Source organism: Oncorhynchus keta, chromosome 25 (genome assembly GCF_023373465.1).
Source record: "Oncorhynchus keta strain PuntledgeMale-10-30-2019 chromosome 25, Oket_V2, whole genome shotgun sequence".
Classification (NCBI taxonomy): domain Eukaryota; kingdom Metazoa; phylum Chordata; class Actinopteri; order Salmoniformes; family Salmonidae; genus Oncorhynchus; species Oncorhynchus keta.
The window spans coordinates 40371676-40392232 of NC_068445.1; the positions used below are offsets into that span (position 1 = coordinate 40371676).

General features: G+C 42.3%; 3 protein-coding genes across 5 annotated transcripts; all 3 read left to right on the plus strand.

Moving 5' to 3' along the window:
• The first annotated feature begins 2588 nt into the window (after positions 1 to 2588).
• LOC118374931 (cytosolic phospholipase A2-like) lies at positions 2589 to 4961 on the plus strand. 3 transcript variants are annotated; one of them, XR_008079376.1, is made up of 4 exons: positions 2589 to 2754; positions 3159 to 3359; positions 3865 to 4184; positions 4341 to 4961. XR_008079376.1 is itself a non-coding variant. In XM_052479402.1 (4 exons), exons 2-4 carry the CDS (start codon positions 3201 to 3203, stop codon positions 4162 to 4164), a joined length of 420 nt encoding a protein of 139 aa, XP_052335362.1. In that variant the 5' UTR covers positions 2589 to 2754; positions 3159 to 3200; the 3' UTR covers positions 4165 to 4961. The 3 variants fall into 3 exon arrangements, 2 of the variants coding, with proteins under 2 accessions (XP_052335362.1, XP_052335363.1); XM_052479402.1 differs by having other exon boundaries at positions 3865 to 4114; positions 4154 to 4961; XM_052479403.1 differs by having other exon boundaries at positions 3865 to 4961.
• A 1415-nt stretch (positions 4962 to 6376) lies between these two features.
• LOC127911903 (uncharacterized) lies at positions 6377 to 11070 on the plus strand. The gene is made up of 3 exons (XM_052479951.1): positions 6377 to 6380; positions 8722 to 9827; positions 10247 to 11070. The coding sequence occupies exons 1-3, from the start codon at positions 6377 to 6379 to the stop codon at positions 10700 to 10702; spliced, it is 1566 nt and encodes a 521-aa protein (XP_052335911.1). The 3' UTR covers positions 10703 to 11070.
• A 1721-nt stretch (positions 11071 to 12791) lies between these two features.
• On the plus strand, positions 12792 to 17216 carry LOC118382765 (perforin-1-like). Its single transcript, XM_052479400.1, has 4 exons — positions 12792 to 12959; positions 13368 to 13568; positions 15910 to 16711; positions 16789 to 17216. The coding sequence occupies exons 2-3, from the start codon at positions 13410 to 13412 to the stop codon at positions 16168 to 16170; spliced, it is 420 nt and encodes a 139-aa protein (XP_052335360.1). The 5' UTR covers positions 12792 to 12959; positions 13368 to 13409; the 3' UTR covers positions 16171 to 16711; positions 16789 to 17216.
• The last annotated feature ends 3341 nt before the right edge of the window (positions 17217 to 20557 follow it).

Below are 20557 nucleotides of genomic sequence, written 5' to 3' on the forward strand. Positions count from 1 at the left end.
GACATACAACACTGTGTACTACTCCATTCACAGTACAGCCCAAACTGGCTCTAACCAGAATAGAAAGAGGAGTGGGAGGCCCCGGTGCACAATTGAACAAGTCCTCAACTGTCAGCTTCATTAAATAGTACCCGCAAAACACCAGTCTCAATGTCACAGTGAAGAGGCGACTCCGGGATGCTGGCCGTCAAGGCTGAGTTGCAAAGAAAAAGCCATATCTCAGACTGGCCAATAAAAATAAAAGATTAAGATGGGCAAAAGGACACAGACACTGGACAGAGAAACTCTGCCTAGAAGGCCAGCATCCTGGAGACACCTCTTCACAACATGTCATTGTAACACAGGAGTGATGGTTGCTGATAATGGGCCTCTGTACGCATATTATGATATTCCATAAAAAAATCAGCCGTTTACAGCTACAATAGTTATTTACAACATTAACAATGTCTACACTGTATTTATGATCAATTTGATGTTGTTTTAATGGACAAAAAACGTGCTTTTCTTTCAAAAACAAGGACATTTCTAACTAACCCAACTAACCTGTACCCCCGCACACTGACTCTGTACCCCCTGTGTATAGCCTCCACACTGACTCTGTACCGGTGCCACCTGTGTATAGCCTCCACACTGACTCTGTACCGGTGCCCCCTGTGTATAGTCTCGTTATTGTTATTCTTATTGTGTTAATTTTTATTTTAGTCTACTTGGTAACTATTTTCTTAACTCTTCTTGAACTGCACAGTTGGTTAAGGGCTTGTAAGTCAGCATTTCACTGTAAAGTCTACACTTGTTGTATTCGGCGCATTTGACAAATAAGTTTTGATTTGATTTGGAATGAGAAAGCCATGTAACAGATGAGGGGTCAGACAAGGGAGGAGGAGGTCGAGCTACTCTAGCTGAGTATTGTTGGATGAGAGTAGTTGATGGAGGGGCTCTATGCTAGGCTAGGGGCTCTAGGGTGTAGGAGTAGTACAGGGTCTACTGTAGGGGCTCTAGGGTGTAGGAGTAGTACAGGGTCTACTGTCGAGGCTCTAGGGTGTTGGAGTAATACAGAATCTACTGTAGGGGCTCTGCATGAACCACAGAGAGAGAGAGAGAGAGAGAGAGAGAGAGAGAGAGAGAGAGAGAGAGAGAGAGAGAGAGAGAGAGAGAGAGAGAGAGAGAGAGAGGAATCGGAACCATGGGACTGCCATGGCTGATTGGACTAAATTGTTTTTAGTTGTCACTGTATTAGACTAAGCAGAGGTGATTTGATAATGTTGAAACTGTGCTGGAATAGTGGAGGCAGCGCCTATTTTCTTTGAGACTTAAGGAAACTCTCCGTGGTTCTACAAAAGTACAAAAGTATCTATATCCACAGTAAAACGAGTCCTATATTGACATAACCTGAAAGGCCACTCAGCAAGGAAGAAGACACTGCTCCAAAACCACCATAAAAACGCCAGACTATAGTTTGAAACTGCACATGGGGACAAAGATCATACTTTTTGGAGAAATGTCCTCTGGTCTGATGAAACAAAAATAGAGCTGTTTGGCCATAATGACCATCGTTATGTTTGGAGGAAAAAAGGGGAGGCTTGCAAGCCGAAGAACAACATCCCAACCATGAAGCACGGGGGTGCTTTGGTGCAGGAGGGACTGATGTACTTCGCAAAATAGATGGCATCATTAGGGAGGAAAATTATGTGGACATATTGAAGCAACATCTCAAGACATCAGTCAGGAAGTTAAAGCTTGGTTGCAAATGGGTCTTACAAATGGAAAATGACCCCAAGCATACTTCCAAAGTTGTGGCAAAATGGCTTCAGGACAACAAAGTCAAGGTATTGGAGTTGCCATCACAAAAAATGGAGCTCAATAGAAAATTTGTAGGCAGAACTGAAAAAGTGTGTGCGAGCCAGGAAGTCTACAAACTTGACTCAGTTACACCAGCTCTGTCAGGAGGAATGGGACTAAATTCACCCATTATTGAGGGAAGCTTGTGGAAGGCTACCCAAAACATTTGACCCAAGTTAAACAATTTAAAGGCAATGCTACCAAATACGAATTGATTGTATGTAAACTTCTGACCCACTGGGAAAGCGATGAAAGAAATAAAAGCTATAAGATATAATTCTCTCTACTATTATTCTGACACCACTTCATTCTTAAAATGAAGTGGTGGTCCTAACTGACCTAAGACACAGAATTGTTACTAGGATTACATGTCAGGAATTATGAAAAACTGAGATTAAATGTATTTGGCTTAAGGCCATGCTCAACTAAAAAGCATACTTAATGTAGAATCCCTATTGAAAGGGCTTTTCTTTGTAGTCCAGGACCAAGTTTAATTTGTGTCCAGAAAACTAGCCCACAAAGTGTTAATCCAAAAGCCGGGCCTTCATTCATCAGCATCAGAGAGGTTAATAATACTTGTAGGTGTTGCTGTTGTTTAGCAACAGAGTGCTATCTCATTGGTTGAGGCATCACTGAGAACAGGCCACCTGTCTCCATTGGCCCTCTATCTGTGTCCCAAATGACACCCTGGCCAAGATGGTGCACTACTTTTGACCAGGATCTATAGGGCCCTGGTCAAAAGTAGAGCACTATGTAGGGAATAGGGTGTCATTTGGTACAAAGCATCTGTGTTGAGGGTATATTGTGGATGCACAGGTGAGGTCTTTATAAACAGTGAAAGGGCATAGGAAAAACCAGAAGTGGTTGTTTCCCCCTGAGGCAGACAGACTCGTCTCCAGACTCTACAGAACACAGGTATTATTACCTTTTATGAGTCATGTAATGAGAGTTTACTTTATAATGTATTATATTTGAAAATTGACATTATGTATAGAACTCACTGGGCAAAAACTGGTTGAATCAACATTGTTTCCACAAAAATCTATGTGATGACTTTGAATCAACGTGGAATTCTGAATTTGCAAAAAGTAATCAATGTAACCTAAATCCAACGACAACCAAATGTAAATCAGAAATAGACTTTGAACTGTGGCCAGTGGGTATTGTCCTGATATATCCTGTTCCTTCTATCTTCTAATTATTTATGTATTTTAATGTATCTTTTCTTGCTCTTCTTGCTCTGTGACATGCTCTTAGAGAAACAGGTGATGTGCTTATATTTTCTCCTTTCATCTCCCTAACACCCCCTCTCTCTCTAGTTGTCTTCCCTCCACGGATCAAGCCCTATCAGACTGAGAGACATGTCCTCCTCCTCTCTCCCGTGGTGCCTGCTGGTGGTGTGTGTTCTGACTGTGGTCCAGATCTATGCAGCAGAGGAACCTATGGTCCTCAAGGTGTTCAACCTCCATGCCACTGACCTGCACAGCGGCTTGTTCCAGACCCCTGATGCCTACGTCGAGGTAAATCTCTCCTCACCTGAGTCACCTGTCCACCATGATAGCTGAGACAACCGGCCGTGATTGGGAGTCTCATTGGGCGGCGTACTATTGGCCCAGCGTCGTCCGGGTCAGAGGAGGGTTTGTCATTGTAAATAAGAATTTATTCTTAACTGACTTGCCTAGTTAAATAAAGGTAAAAGATTATTTGGATCATTTTCAGCATTAATATCAGAATTCATAGAGTTAGTTAGAGGACTCGTCTTTGTATCTGAGCATGGGCAGCGCCATTAAAGCCATCTCCATTTTTAAGTAGTCAATTTTCACAAAGCTTATATATGTAATTTACTGCCACCTGCAGGGCTGAAGTCCTGAACCAAATCGTGTGTCATTAATTTAATTAAATCCAATGTTTGAAGAAAGAGACAATGCTCTCCTGATCTGCTCTCTGCTGATCATCTGCTCTCCTGATCTGCTCTCCTTGGCTGATCACACTGATCACTCACAACCCATTCTCATTATTATCCAGGTGTTCAGAATGCACGGCTTTCTCGGGAGGACAGAGGTGAAGAACAACAACCATGACCCCAGCTGGAAGGAGGAGTTCAGCTTCCTCAACGCCCGTGAGAACAACATCTTGAGGTTGGAGGTGTACGACAGCAACATTTTCGTCGACAACCTGCTGGGGACCTGCGAGCGCTCCATCAAGATTGGAACTTGGCAACATAAATGTTTCCTGAAGACAGGCGGGATCCTGAACTACTCCTACACCCTAGAGCCTCTACAGTAGACCCTGTACTACTCCTACACCCTAGAGCCTCTACAGTAGACCCTGTACTACTCCTACACCTTAGATCCCCAACAGTCGACCCTGTACTACTCCTACACCCTAGAGCCTCTACAGTAGACCCTGTACTAGTCCTACACCCTAGAGCCTCTACAGTAGACCCTGTACTAGTCCTACACCCTAGAGCCTCTACAGTAGACCCTGTACTAGTCCTACACCCTAGAGCCTCTACAGTAGACCCTGTACTACTCCTACACCCTAGAGCCTCTACAGTAGACCCTGTACTAGTCCTACACCCTAGAGCCTCTACAGTAGACCCTGTACTAGTCCTACACCCTAGAGCCTCTACAGTAGACCCTGTACTAGTCCTACACCCTAGAGCCCCTACAGTAGGCCCTATACTACTCCTACACCCTAGAGCCTCTATAGTAGACCCTGTATTAGTCCTACCCTACACCCTGGAGCACCTAGCCTAGCATAGAGCCCCTCCATCAACAACTGTAATCCAACAATACTCAGCTAGAGTAGCTAGACCTCCTCCTCCCTTGTCTGACCCCTCATCTGTTACATTGCTTTCTCATTCCAAATCAAATCAAATCAAACCTTATTGAAGCCAGCCGCCGCCATATCGGTTCTCCTCATAAAGAGCAGTCCTCCATAGGATGTCACGGACAAAATTACATGTATTTAAGTCTTTCTTTGTTGTAGATGGGACAGTAACATTGGTACTCTCTAAAAACGCTACTTTATTATACTTTAAAAGTATGCATTAAGGCATATATAATAGACTATACTTGGCAAAAACAAATGTTGACAACAATAAATGCATTTCTATATAATCCCAAATTGTTTTTACAATGGTGAAGGAGTTGAATGGTGAAGGAGTTGAATGGCTGCGCAGTGGCTTCCAAACAGCGGCCAATTGTAGTCATCTAGGGTTTTATACACATTATTGATTCCTTACACCCTTCAACTAGAGAGTATGCCTGCTCTTACCAACAACAACATCCGGCCCCCATCAAACCCCTATCCTCTGACATGGATTTCTCATTCTCCTCAAACTGAGCTGAAAAACCGTCCTCCCCCTGACCTCATCCTCAGGCTCATCATAACAGACTCGATTCTAGAACATTGAGCAGTACAAAACTCCACCTCCCCCCTACAGTTAGTTCATTGTAATTAGTGTCTACACATTTACCTTAGAACTGCAGTAGTGAATGAGTTAACATCTGTCACTCACTGGTGTCTGGCCTGCTGTCACTGTGTCTAGCCTGCTGTCACTGTGTCTGGCCTGCTGTCACTGTGTCTGGCCTGCTGTCACTGTGTCTGGCCTGCTCTGATCCTCACTTTAGTATGACAACAATTAATACAAATCTTGTTTCCCTGCACAATGGTCTCAGTCTGGCTCTCTCTAGTTCTTCACTGAAATACCATATTCATGTTATAGAAATAACAGCTAGCCTACAATTTGACAATGAGGCTTAAAGAACTAGTAACCTCCCCTTTATGGACACATTGGACTGGCTGTCTATGAAAACATTTCTGGCTGTCAAATCCTTGCTTCCTCCCTCCTTGTTTCCTCAATTCATCTTAAAGATCATTGGAGGAGAGGGTCCATGGGAGGGACATTGGATCTTCTCCTCCAATGAGCTTTAAGAGAGAGGTTACTGGTTGGTTACTGGGAGTCTGCGATTAACAGGTGAGTAATAATGATGAGAATTCTGTCACGCTAAAGATGATAAGCACCTCGTTTTCAAATTGTAGGCTAGCTGTTATTTCAACAACATAAAAAATATGGTAAAAATGAATTGTTTTATGAAGACTGAAGTATATCATGAGTAAGTATATCATGAGTAAGTATATCATGAGTAAGTATATCATGAGTAAGTAGATCATGAGTAAGTATATCATGAGTAAGTAGATCATGAGTAAGTATATCATGAGTAAGTATATCATGAGTAAGTATATCATGAGTAAGTAGATCATGAGTAAGTATATCATGAGTAAGTAGATCATGAGTAAGTATATCATGAGTAAGTATATCATGAGTAAGTAGATCATGAGTAAGTAGATCATGAGTAAGTATATCATGAGTAAGTAGATCATGAGTAAGTAGATCATGAGTAAGTATATCATGAGTAAGTAGATCATGAGTAAGTATATCATGAGTAAGTATATCATGAGTAAGTATATCATGAGTAAGTAGATCATGAGTAAGTAGATCATGAGTAAGTATATCATGAGTAAGTAGATCATGAGTAAGTATATCATTTGTATCTATTATTTGTTATTTGCTAACTTGTCTGTGAAAGGCAGTAGCATGTATTCATGGATGCCAAGGGAAGCCAAGCTTCCCCAAAAATCATTTTATTTCATCTCTCTGTATTCTCATAATTTCCCTTCAATTTGCAAGAGGCTGAGTGTACACTACCATTCAAAAGTTTGGGGTCACTAAGAAATTCCATTGCGCTCCACTAGGCTACTACACTGGTTATAATACATGATGATGTAATAATATAACATTGTGCTCCACTAGGCGACTCCACTGGTTATAATACATGATGATGTAATAATATAACATTGTGCTCCACTAGGCTACTCCACTGGTTATAATTCATGATGATGTAATAATATAACATTGTGCTCCACTAGGCGACTCCACTGGTTATAATACATGATGATGTAATAATATAACATTGTGCTCCACTAGGCGACTCCACTGGTCCAATTTGTAAGTCGCTCTGGATAAGAGCGTCTGCTAAATGACTTAAATGTAAATGTAAATGTAATAATACATGATGATGTAATAATATAACATTGTGCTCCACTAGGCTTCTCCACTGGTTATAATACATGATGATGTAATAATATAACATTGTGCTCCACTAGGCTATGATGTAATAATATAACATTGTGCTCCACTAGGCTCCTCCACTGGTTATACTATTGATGGTTATATTATTATATTGGTTATTCACCTGATATTCCAGCACCGGTTATTGGGACAGCGCCATTGCGCATCTTTGAGACAAGCAAGGGAACTCATCTTGATAAATCAATGTCATACGTTTGTTTTCACTGAATCTCCATTTGGATATTGGGTCAAATATTAGCCTGTGAAAATGTTAGCTAAGTTGAGGTGAGTGCTCATGATCATTAGTCTAGCAAGTCAAAGCAATGCACTTCTTCTCTGCACACATTAGACCTATAGCCGCTTCCTGATTAGCCTCCTTGATGCCTTCCTGAACCCTCCAATACTTTTCTGATGCATTTCAGTCACTTAGTCTACTGATGCAAATACTGTATATATTTTGACACTTTTCCCAAAGGCTGTTCAAATAATTTGATATCTTTTCTTATTTGCATTATGAACATAAAATCTGTGCTACAATTGTTTAAAAAAGGGCCTGCGTCGTTTCTATGACAATATAACTAAACCACTATGGGCTAAAAAAGGGAAATAATTGATAAGATAACAAATACTTGTTCATTGTCTTACTGACTACACTCTCTTGAAATTGTAGGCTACTTGCTGATAGACTGTTTTAAATGGGATGTTATTATATGCAATAACCTCATGGGATCCTGACCACAATCCATTGAACAAATAACAAGAAGTAGAAAGAGGAGGAAGGGAAGAGCTACTAAGGTACACAATATTACATTTTGGTAGACAGAAGGTGCTCTTTGGTAAAAGGGGTAAATTGGTCATCATAAAGAAAGGAGAACCAAGGCCCTCTTCATATAATTAATTAAAATGCCTTTATTAGTATGGCATGTTCAATAGAAACAAAGTTTTTTTTTTTTTAACGATGCGTTTCGGCTGCATGGCCTTCGTCAGGGAGGACAAAAAAGTTTTAAAAAAGGAATACAATGTCCAATTAGCTTTTCCAATTAGCCCTAATTGGAAGAGGGAGTGGTTACACAATTGATTGGACACACATAGTAAGCAATACTATACACATTAAAAGGTGAAATACTGTAGCTATGTGATCATAAAAATACAACTCCAAGCTAGAAGTATCAGAAGACTAAAAAGTAGTACTTTTTGTTGTCCTCCCTGACGAAGACCATGCAGCCGAAACGTGTTGTTTTTTGTTGTCCTCCCTGACGAAGACCATGCAGCCGAAACGTGTCGTTTTTTGTTGTCCTCCCTGACGAAGACCATGCAGCCGAAATGTGTTGTTTTTTGTTGTCCTCCCTGACGAAGACCATGCAGCCGAAACGCGTCGTTTTTTGTTGTCCTCCCTGACGAAGACCATGCAGCCGAAACGCGTCGTTTATTGTTTCTATTGAACGTGCCATACTAATAAAGGCATTGTAATTAATTATATGAAGACTGCCTTGGTCCTCCTTTCTTTTCGAATAATAAGAAGTGTTGATTATTTGGCCTTGGGGATGAAAACATAGCCACAATAAAGTCAAATACATTTGTGAAATGATAAAGGCCTAATTGCTCCTGTTTGTACAGAAATAAATGAAATCATTAAAAATACTTCACCAGAGAGCATCATTTAGCCATAGCACATATAGGCCTACTGTCGGGAATCCCACAACTGGGCAGGCCATGGGGCAAATATCAAACAGCTGACTGTTGAGTTGTGTCTGTCAATGTGTCTGTCAATGTGTCTGTCAATGTGTCTGTCAATGTGTCTGTCAATGTGGCTGTTAATGTGTCTGTCAATGTGTCTGTCAATGTGTCTGTCAATGTGTCTGTCGATGTGTCTGTCGATGTGTCTGTCAATGTGTCTGTCAATGTGTCTGTCAATGTATCTGTCAATGTGTCTGTCAAAGTGGCTGTTAATGTGTCTGTCAATGTGTCTGTCAATGTGTCTGTCGATGTGTCTGTCAATGTGTCTGTCAATGTGTCTGTCAATGTATCTGTCAATGTGTCTGTCAAAGTGGCTGTCAATGTGTCTGTCAAAGTGTCTGTCAATGTGTCTGTCGATGTATCTGTCAATGTATCTGTCAATGTGTCTGTCAAAGTGGCTGTTAATGTGTCTGTCAATGTGTCTGTCAATGTGTCTGTCGATGTGTCTGTCAATGTGTCTGTCAATGTGTCTGTCAATGTATCTGTCAATGTGTCTGTCAATGTGGCTGTCAATGTGGCTGTCAATGTGTCTGTCAAGGTGTCCGTCAATGTGTCTGTCAATGTGTCTGTCAAAGTGTCTGTCAATGTGGCTGTCAATGTGGCTGTCAAGGTGTCCGTCAATGTGTCTGTCAATGTGTCTGTCAAAGTGGCTGTCAATGTGGCTGTCAAAGTGTCTGTCAATGTGGCTGTCAATGTGGCTGTCAATGTGTCTGTCAAAGTGGCTGTCAATGTGTCTGTCAATGTGTCTGTCAAAGTGGCTGTCAATGTGGCTGTCAAAGTGTCTGTCAATGTGTCTGTCGATGTGTCTGTCAATGTGTCTGTCAATGTGTCTGTCAAAGTGGCTGTCAATGTGTCTGTCAATGTGTCTGTCAAAGTGGCTGTCAATGTGGCTGTCAAAGTGTCTGTCAATGTGTCTGTCGATGTGTCTGTCAATGTGTCTGTCAAAGTGGCTGTCAATGTGTCTGTCAATGTGTCTGTCAAAGTGGCTGTCAATGTGGCTGTCAAAGTGTCTGTCAATGTGGCTGTCAATGTGGCTGTCGATGTGTCTGTCAAAGTGTCTGTCGATGTGTCTGTCAATGTGTCTGTCAAAGTGTCTGTCAATGTGTCTGTCAAGGTGTCCGTCAATGTGTCTGTCAATGTGTCTGTCAAAGTGTCTGTCAATGTGTCCGTCAATGTGTCTGTCAATGTGTGTCAATGTGTCTGTCAATGTGTCTGTCAATGTGTCAATGTCAAATGTGTCTGTCAATGTGTCTGTCAAGGTGTCAAAGTGGCTGTCAATGTGGCTGTCAATGTGTCAATGTGGCTGTCAATGTGTCTGTGTCTCTCAATGTGTCCGTCAATGTGTCTGTCAATGTGTCTGTCAATGTGTCTGTCAATGTGTCTGTCAATGTGTCTGTCAATGTGTCTGTCAATGTGTCTGTCAATGTGTCTGTCAATGTGTCTGTCAATGTGTCTGTCAAAGTGGCTGTCAATGTGGCTGTCAAAGTGGCTGTCAATGTGGCTGTCAATGTGGCTGTCAATGTGTCTGTCAATGTGTCCGTCAATGTGTCTGTCAATGTGTCTGTCAAAGTGTCTGTCAATGTGTCCGTGAATGTGTCTGTCAAAGTGTCTGTCAAGGTGTCCGTCAATGTGGCTGTCAATGTGTCTGTCAAAGTGTCTGTCAATGTGTCTGTCAATGTGTCTGTCAAAGTGTCTGTCAATGTGTCCGTCAATGTGTCTGTCAATGTGTCTGTCAATGTGTCTGTCAAAGTGGCTGTCAATGTGTCTGTCAAGGTGTCCGTCAATGTGGCTGTCAATGTGTCTGTCAAAGTGTCTGTCAATGTGTCCGTCAATGTGTCTGTCAATATAAAGTGGCTGTCGATGTGTCTGTCAATGTGTCCGTCAATGTGTCTGTCAATGTGTCCGTCAATGTGTCTGTCAATGTGTCTATCAATGTGTCTGTCAATGTGTCTGTCGATGAACAACAGTCAGCAGCTAAAAGGCCTTTGATAATATAAAAAATGCAATTGCGGGGAAAAAACAGTTTGGATGTGTCACGACTTCCGCTGAACTTGGCCCCTCTCCTTGTTCGGGCGGTCGACGTCACAGACCTTCTAGCCTTCGCTGATCCATTTTTCATTTTCCATTTGTTTTGTCTTGTCTTCCTTCACACCTGGTTTCAATCCCATCAATGACACGTTGTGTATTTAACCCTCTGTTTCCCCTCATCTCCTGGTTGGTGATTGTTTGTTGTATGTTTTGCTCAAGTCATGTTCTGGTGTGTGATGGGTTTTGTACCCGTTTATATTATTTTTCTATATATTGTTTTTTTTTTGTTTTTTTTTTAGCATTTATTAAATTGCTCTGTTTATACCAAGTTCACTCTCCTGCGCCTGACTTCCCTGCCACCAACACGCACCCATTACAGGATGACAGGATGACAGGATGACTGGATGACTGGATGACTGGATGACTGGGTGACTGGATGACTGGATGACTGGATGACTGGATGACAGGATGACTGGATGACTGGATGACTGGATGACTGGGTGACAGGATGACAGGATGACTGGATGACTGGATGACTGGGTGACTGGATGACTGGATGACTGGATGACAGGATGACTGGATGACTGGGTGACAGGATGACAGGATGACTGGGTGACAGGGTGACAGGATGACAGGATGACTGGATGACTGGGTGACTGGATGACAGGATGACTGGATGACAGGATGACTGGATGACTGGATGACAGGATGACTGGATGACTGGATGACAGGATGACTGGATGACTGGATGACAGGATGACTGGATGACAGGATGACAGGATGACTGGATGACTGGATGACAGGATGACTGGATGACTGGATGACTGGATGACAGGATGACTGGATGACAGGATGACTGGGTGCCACTGGAAAGTTGGTGAAGTATAATTTCCTCCTCATATAATCTGTGCATCCATACTTTTCATTGGCCTATGCTACAGGGTTGCATTTAAAGACAGCGTCATTTGTTTAACTCATCTCAGTATGTCGACGTCGGAGTAGCCATTTTGGTCATTTGTATGCTATTAAAAAACGTTCTTGTGACGTCTCCAGTCATGTAAAATGACATTGCATTTCATGGAATCAGATTTGAAAAGCCATATACAACGACATGCATGCAATGTGCTTTATTAAATGTGATTTGTTTTATGCCCCTGACCAGCAGGACCTCAACCGTTACACGACGCTGACCTTTGACCCCACGCTCATTCCAAACACCCTCTTGACCTAAGAGACGCACATACTATGTACTCACCCCTATCACAATGTCTGATTATCATATTTAAGTGCATTTGTTAATGAACTAACCCCAATAACTGAGCATATGCCAAATGCTCCCTGTGACCTTGTCCCTACTGGATATCGGATCACTCATCTGATATGACGATGGCATCAACAAAGAAACCTGCATCTCAGTTCAGTTCTGCATCTTGTGGTCCTTCTGTGGCTCAGTTGGTAGAGCATGGCGCTTGTAACGCCAGGGTAGTGGGTTCGATTCCCGGGACCACCCATACGTAGAATGTATGCACACATGACTGTAAGTCGCTTTGGATAAAAGCGTCAGCTAAATGGCATATATAGTGTTATGGTCTCAGTCTGGATATTTATTTCATCACGTAAAGTGTTTACTTTTTATCTTAACATGTCAGTGATTATGAATTTGAATTTTCATGGATTTCTCTTAATGAACATTGAGGTTTGATGACCCAGATTAAGCCTAATGCTGAAATTAAAAGCACACTTAATGTAGAATCCCTGTTGAAAGGGCTTTTCTTTGTAGTCCAGGACCAAGTTTAATTTGTGTCCAGAAAACTAGCCCACAAAGTGTTAATCAAAAAGCCGGGCCTTCATTCATCAGCATCAGAGAGGTTAATAATACTTGTAGGTGTTGCTGTTGTTTAGCAACAGAGTGCTATCTCATTGGTTGAGGCATCACTGAGAACAGGCCACCTGTCTCCATTGGCCCTCTATCTGTGTCCCAAATGACACCCTGGCCAAGGTGGTGCACTACTTTTGACCAGGATCTATAGGGATCTGGTCAAAAGTAGAGCACTATGTAGGGAATAGGGTGTCATTTGGTACAAAGCATCTGTGTTGAGGGTATATTGTGGATGCACAGGTGAGGTCTTTATAAACAGTGAGAGGGCATAGGAAAAACCAGAAGTGGTTGTTTCCCCCTGAGGCAGACAGACTCGTCTCCAGACTCTACAGAACACAGGTATTATGACCTTTTATGAGTCATGTAATGAGAGTTTACTTTATAATGTATTATATTTGAAAATTGACATTATGTATAGAACTCACTGGGCAAAAACTGGTTGAATCAACATTGTTTCCACAAAAATCTATGTGATGACTTTGAATCAACGTGGAATTCTGAATTTGCAAAAAGTAATCAATGTAACCTAAATCCAATGACAACCAAATGTAAATCAGAAATAGACTTTGAACTGTGACCAGTGGGTATTGTCCTGATATATCCTGTTCCTTCTATCTTCTAATTATTTATGTATTTTAATGTATCTTTTCTTGCTCTTCTTGCTCTGTGACATGCTCTTAGAGAAACAGGTGATGGATGTGCTTATATTTTCTCCTTTCATCTCCCTAACACCCCCTCTCTCTCTAGTTGTCTTCCCTCCACGGATCAAGCCCTATCAGACTGAGAGACATGTCCTCCTCCTCTCTCCCGTGGTGCCTGCTGGTGGTGTGTGTTCTGACTGTGGTCCAGATCTATGCAGCAGAGGAACCTAAAGTCCTCAAGGTGTTCAACCTCCATGCCACTGACCTGCACAGCAGCCTGCTAGGGACCCCTGATGCCTACGTCGAGGTAAATCTCTCCTCACCTGAGTCACCTGTCCACCATGATAGCTGATGTGTGATGTTAAGATTATTCGATCCCGGGCTGTATCACAAACGGCCATGATTGGGAGTCTATTGGCCCAGCGTCGTCCGGGTTAGAGGAGGGTTTGTCTTTGTAAATAATGCCACGCCCTGACCTTAGAGAGCCTTTTTATGTCTCTATTTGGTTTCGTCAGGGTGTGATTTGAGGTGGGCATTCAATGTTTTTGTTTTCTATGATTTTGTATTTCTATGTTTTGGCCGGGTATGGTTCTCAATTAGGGACAGCTGTCTATCGTTGTCTCTGATTGGGAACCATACTTAGGTAGCCCTTTTCCCTCCTTTCAGTGTGGGAAGTTAACTTTGTTTGTGGCATATAGCCCTTAACTCTTGGCGCACGTATCCCTTTAACGGGATCATTTTCGTAAACAACCTCTGAATTGCAGTGCCAAATTTTTTAAAAATGACAAAAAATATTCATTTTCACTAAATCACAAGTGAAATATACCAAAACACAGTTTAGCTTGTTGTTAATCCACCTATCGTGTCAGATTTTGAAAATATGCTTTACAGCGAAAGCAATCCAAGCGTTTGTGAGTTTATCGATCACTAGACAAAACATTACGAACAGCTAGCAGCAATGTAGATTGGTCACAGAAGTCAGAAAAGCAATCAAATTAATCGTTTACCTTTGATGATCTTCGGATGTTTGCACTCACGAGACTCCCAGTTACACAATAAATGTTCCTTTTGTTCGATAAATATTATTTTTATATCCAAAAACCTAAATTTGGTATGTTCAGAAATCAACAGGCTTGAGCGGTCATGAAGGGCAGACAAAAATTCCAAATAGTATCCGTAAAGTTTGTAGAAACAAACATTTTTTATAACCAATCCTCAGGTTGTTTTTAACATAAATAATCAATAATATTTCAACCGGATGGTAAACTATTCAATAAAAGAGATAAAGAAAATGTTGAACGCGCATGAACTAATCGAAGGACATTCAGCTATCCACTGACGCGTTTTGATAAATCTCACTCATTTTTCAGAATAAAACCTTGACACTATGTCTAAAGACTGTTCACACTCTGTGGAAGCATTTGCAAAATGAATCTGGTTGATATGGAGGAAAGGCTGGCTATGGAACAGGAGTTTTTCAAAATAAGAGGCACTTCTGGGTTGGATTTCCTCAGGTTTTCGCCTGCAAAATCAGTTCTGTTAAACTCACAGACAATATTTTGACAGTTTTGGAAACTTTAGAGTGTTTTCTATCCTAATCTGTCAATTATATGCATATTCCAGCATCTGGGCCTGAGAAATAGGCAGCTTACATTGGGAACATTATTTTTTCCAAACATAAAAATTCTGCTCCCTAGCTTCAAGAGGTTTAAGCTTCACGGTTGTTTTGTATTGTTTATTGTTTTTTGTCGGCGTCATCCTAAATAAAAGGAATATGTACGCTCACCACGCTGCGCTTTGGTCAACTTCCTTTGACGGCCGTGAAAAGTAAGGATTTGTTCTTCGCTGACTTGCCTAGTTAAATAAAGGTAAAAGATTATTTGGATCATTTTCAGCATTAATATCAGAATTCATAGAGTTAGTTAGAGGACTCGTCTTTGTATCTGAGCATGGGCAGCGCCATTAAAGCCATCTCCATTTTTAAGTAGTCAATTTTCACAAAGCTTATATTGGTAATTTACCGCCACCTGCGGGGCTGGAGTCCTGAAACAAATCTTGCCATTAATTTCATTCAATCCATAGTTAACCCAATTTGAAGAAAGAGACAATGCTCTCCTGATCTGCTCTCCTTCGCTGATCCCTCCCAACACACTGGTTTCCACTACATACCACAGCCACACAAAAAAATGTATGCATTAATTTAGGGTCAGGGTTAGGCATAAGGTTAGCAGCCTGGTTAACGTTAATGTTAGGGTTGGGGTTGGGTTTAAAATCCGATTTTACAAAGATAAATTATAGAAATGGGCGGGGTTTATGACTTTGTGGCTGTGGTAACTAGTGACGACCATACCCACTCAGTTGACTACTTTAAAGGGATACCGCGAGATTCTGGAGATTCTTTACCCAGATTCTTTACCCAGAGTCAGATGAACTCGTCGATACCAGATTTATGCCTCTGCGTGCCGTATGAAGGAAGTTACAGGTAGTTTTTCGAATTAATGCTAGCTAGGTATGCTAGCTTACCTGTAGACTTCCAGTCATTGTGCTATGCTAGCATACAGTTGTGTATCCTCATAGGCGAACGGGTTATATCCATGATGTTTCCTCTAACTAACTCTATGATCATAATCATTCTCATTATTATCCAGGTGTTCAGAGCGCACGGCTTTCTCGGGAGGACAGAGGTGAAGAACAACAACCACGACCCCAGCTGGAAGGAGGAGTTCAGCTTCCTCAACGCCCGTGAGAACAACATCTTGAGGTTGGAGGTGTACGACAGCGACATCAACACCAACGACCTGCTGGGGACCTGCGAGCGCTCCATCAAGATCGGAACTTGGCAACATAAATGTTTCCTGAAGACAGGCGGGATCCTGAACTACTCCTACACCCTAGAGCCTCTACAGTAGACCCTGTACTACTCCTACACCCTAGAGCCTCTACAGTAGACCCTGTACTACTCCTACACCCTAGAGCCTCTACAGTAGACCCTGTACTACTCCTACACCCTAGAGCCTCTACAGTAGACCCTGTACTACTCCTACACCCTAGAGCCTCTACAGTAGACCCTGTACTACTCCTACACCCTAGAGCCTCTACAGTAGACCCTGTACTACTCCTACACCCTAGAGCCTCTACAGTAGACCCTGTACTACTCCTACACCCTAGAGCCTCTACAGTAGACCCTGTACTACTCCTATACCCTAGAGCCTCTACAGTAGACCCTGTACTACTCCTACACCCTAGAGCCTCTACAGTAAACCCTGAACTACTCCTACACCCTAGAGCCCCTACAGTAGACCCTGAACTACTCCTACACCCTAGATCCTCAACAGTAGACCCTGAACTACTCCTATACCCTAGAGCCTCAACAGTAGACCCTGTACTACTCCTACACCCTAGAGCCCCTACAGTAAACCCTGCTACTCCCACACCCTAGAGCCCCATACAGTAGACCCTGTACTACTCCTACACCCTAGAGCCCCTACAGTAAACCCTGCTACTCCCACACCCTAGAGCCCCTACAGTAAACCCTGTACTCCTCCTACACCCTAGAGCCCCTACAGTAAACCCTGTACTACTCCCACACCCTAGAGCCCCTACTGTAGACCATGTACTACTCCTACACCCTGGAGCCCCTAGCCTAGAGTAGAGCCCCTCCATCAACTACTGTAAGCCAACAATACTCAGCTAGAGTAGCTAGACCTCCTCCTCCATTGTCTGACTCCTCATCTGTTACATGTCTTTCTCATTCTCCTGAGCTGAATTCTAGGCTCCTCTTGTCCTCTCTAGGTTTCTTCCTAGGTTCTGGCCTTTCTAGGGAGTTTTTCCTAGCCACCGTACTTCTACACCTGCATTGTTTGCTGTTTGGGGTTTTAGGCTGGGTTTCTGTACATCACTTTGTGTCATCAGCTGATGTAAGAAGGGCTTTATGAATAAATTTGATTTGATTGAACCCAGCCTCTACTATTCCTACATATGATGTTTATAAACCCTTGATACTGATGCTATGTATTGGCCAACGAGACACTTTGAAGCCAGCAGCCGCCATATTGGTTCTCCTCATAAAGAGCAGTCCTCCATAGGATGTCACGGACAAAATTGCTTGTATTTAAGTTTTTCTTTGTTGTAGCGGGGACAGTAACATTAGTACTCTCTAAAAAGTATACTTTAAAGAATGTTTTATTATAATAGTTTTTTATTTAAATGTGTATGTTTAAAAGTATGCATTAAGGCAACTATGATAGAATATACTTGGCAAAAACAAATGTTGACAATAATACATGCATTTCTATAGCCTCTAAAATCGTTTTTACAATGGTGTAGGAGTTGAATGGTCAAGGAGTTGAATGGTCAAGGAGTTGAATGGCTGCGCAGTGGCTTCAAAACAGCACCCCATTAAAGTCATCTAGGGTTTTATAAACATCCCTGATTCCTACATCCTCAACTAGAGAGTATGCCTGCTCTCACCAACAGCAGCATCCGGCCCCCATCTAACCCCTCTCCTCTGACATGGATTTCTCATTCTCCTCAAACTGAGCTGAAAAACCGTCCTCCCCCTGACCTCATCCTCAGGCTCATCATAACAGACTAGATTCTATGGTCCTTCTGTGGCTCAGTTGGTAGAGCATGGCGCTTGTAACGCCAGGGTAGTGGGTTCGATTCCCGGGACCACCCATACGTAGAATGTATGCACACATGACTGTAAGTCGCTTTGGATAAAAGCGTCAGCTAAAATGGCATATATATTATATATATATTATATATATATTCTAGAACATTGAGCAGTACAAAACTCCACCTCCACCTTACAGTTAGTGTATTGTAATTAGTGTCTACACTGATGTCTCCCACCTTGTGTATTTGAAGTTTGACTCGGTTATATGACCCAGATCTGGTTGTCCCACTATAGTTACTATAGCTATATCTTTTACAAGTACTGTGTATGTTTACCTTATGCAGTATTGAATGTGTTAACCTCTTGTCACTTACTGTGGCTTACATATTTTCAATCATAGTCTCTTACCATGTTTAGTTTGGAGACCGGTCTTTGGACATAAATTGTCAATAAAACTGTGGAATTATGATACCAACAAGGTAATTGAACCTCTGTTAGTGAAAATGGAATTCCTAGAGAGAGAAATTAAGAAAACCTTTTAAGCCAAATGTGTTTGTATATGGTCATAGTGTCTAATTAGCAGCATCTTCCTGATTATCACGGCTGTTGAAAAGAGAGGACCAAGGTGCAGAGTGGTGAGCGTGCATTTTACTTTATTTAAGAATGACACCAACAATAAACCGTGACGCTGAAGGCAATAGTGCCAACAAACAAAGACTACTTCCCACAAAGAACGGTGGGGGGAAAAAGCTACCTAAGTATGGTTCCCAATCAGAGGCAACGATAGACAGCTGTCCCTGATTGGGGAAACATACCCGGCCAAAACATAGAAATAGAAAATCATAGAAACACAAGACATAGAATGCCCACCCCAACTCACGCCCTGACCAAACCAAAATAGAGACATAAAAAGGATCTCTAAGGTCAGGGCGTGACACTGATTCAACATTGGTTGTCTTTCACAACAGGTAAAAATGTAAAACCATTCAATAACATAGCCTTTCCCCTGCAACGAATGTTGTTGTTTTTGGGGGATTGTGATTAAGTAAGAAAGTAGTATTCAGCTATTTGTGGTATACCCGACCAGATGTACAGATAGCTAAACTGGATTCTTCTTGTGCTGTAAGGAAACATATTTTAAATTAAACAATGTTGGAATGAGGTGTACCAATCACATTTCAGGCCAGCTTGAACAAACACGGGTGTGGAAAAACGTGTTGCCGTGGGAATACATCACCATGACAGATGATAAGTAACTCAGCACAACCCTCCCCCCCTTCCTTTGGGTTGTGCCGTGGCGGAGATCTTTGTGGGCTATACTCGGCCTTGTCTCAGGATGGTAAGTTGGTGGTTGAAGATATCCCTCTGGTGGTGTGGGGGCTGTGCGTTGGCAAAGTGGGTGGGGTTATATCCTGCCTGTTTGGCCCTGTCCGGGGGCATCGTCGGATGGGGTCACAGTGTCTCCCGACCCCTCCTGTCTCAGCCTCCAGTATTTATGCTGCAGTAGTTTATGTGTCGGGGGGCTAGGGTCAGTCTGTTATATCTGGAGTATTTCTCCTGTCTTATCCAGTGTCCTGTGTGAATTTAAGTATGCTCTCTCTAATTCTTTCTTTCTCTCTCTCTTCTCTCGGAGGACCTGAGCCCTAGGACCATGCCTCCAGACTACCTGGCCTGATGATTCCTTGCTTTCCCCAGACCACCTGGCCGTGCTGCTGCTCCAGTTTCAACTGTTCTGCCTGCGGCTATGGAACCCTGACCTGTTCACGGGACGTGCTACCTGTCCCAGAGATACTCTGAGATACTCTGAATGATCGGCTATGAAAAGCCAACTGAAATTTTTTTTGAGGTTATGATTTCACCCTCGACAACTACTGTGATTATTAGTTCTCATTTGAACTTTGACCTGGCCATGTTGAACAGACAACCAGAGTTCTGGATAAACTCCACCCGGCACAGCCAGAAGAGGAAATGGCCACCCCTCATAGCCTGGTTCCTCTCATGAGGTTTCTTCCTAGGTTCTATAATAATGATGAGAATTCTGCCACGCTAAAGATGATAAATGACCTCAGTTGTCAAATTGTAGGCTAGCTGTTATTTCAACAACAACAAAAATAAATAAAAAAAATTGTTTTATGAAGACAGTATATCATGAGTAAGTATATCATGAGTAAGTATATCATGAGTAGACTATATCATGAGTAAGTAGATCATGAGTGGTGGTCCTTCTGTTTGCTCAGTTGGTAGAGCATGGCGTCTCCAACGCCAGGGTTTTGGGTTCGATTCCAGGACCAGCCATACTGTAGAATGTATGCACAAATGAAGTCGTGTAAAAGCGTGGCTTTAGGGATGATCAGTGAGATAAATGCTATATATATGAGTAAGTATACTTGGATGGGTGTTGCCATCGTGACCAGTGAACTGAGATAAGTATATCCTGGCTGGACTTTGGACCTGGAAGTGGGTGGGGTTATATCCTTCCTGTTTGAGCATGTCCAGTGGTGGGTCGGATGGGGCCACAGTGACAAAACCCTGGCCTGTCTCAGCCTCCAGTATTTATGCTGCAGTAGTTTGTTGGGGGCTAGGGTCATTTTATATCTGACACTTCTCCTGTCCTAATTCGGTGTCCTGTGTGAATCTAAGTGTGCAGTTTTAATTCTCTCCTTCTTTCTTTCTCTGAA

Coding starts and splice junctions, on each gene's coding strand:
- LOC127911903 (XM_052479951.1), top strand. Junction 9,828..10,246: donor CTGTCAATGTGTCTGTCAAG/GTGTCCGTCAAT, acceptor GTGTCTGTCAAT/GTGTCCGTCAATGTGTCTGT.
- LOC118382765 (XM_052479400.1), top strand. CDS start 13,410: ATGTCCTCCTCCTCTCTCCCGTGGTGCCTGCTGGTGGTGTGTGTTCTG. Junction 13,569..15,909: donor CCCCTGATGCCTACGTCGAG/GTAAATCTCTCC, acceptor ATTATTATCCAG/GTGTTCAGAGCGCACGGCTT.
- LOC118374931 (XM_052479403.1), top strand. CDS start 3,201: ATGTCCTCCTCCTCTCTCCCGTGGTGCCTGCTGGTGGTGTGTGTTCTG. Junction 3,360..3,864: donor CCCCTGATGCCTACGTCGAG/GTAAATCTCTCC, acceptor ATTATTATCCAG/GTGTTCAGAATGCACGGCTT.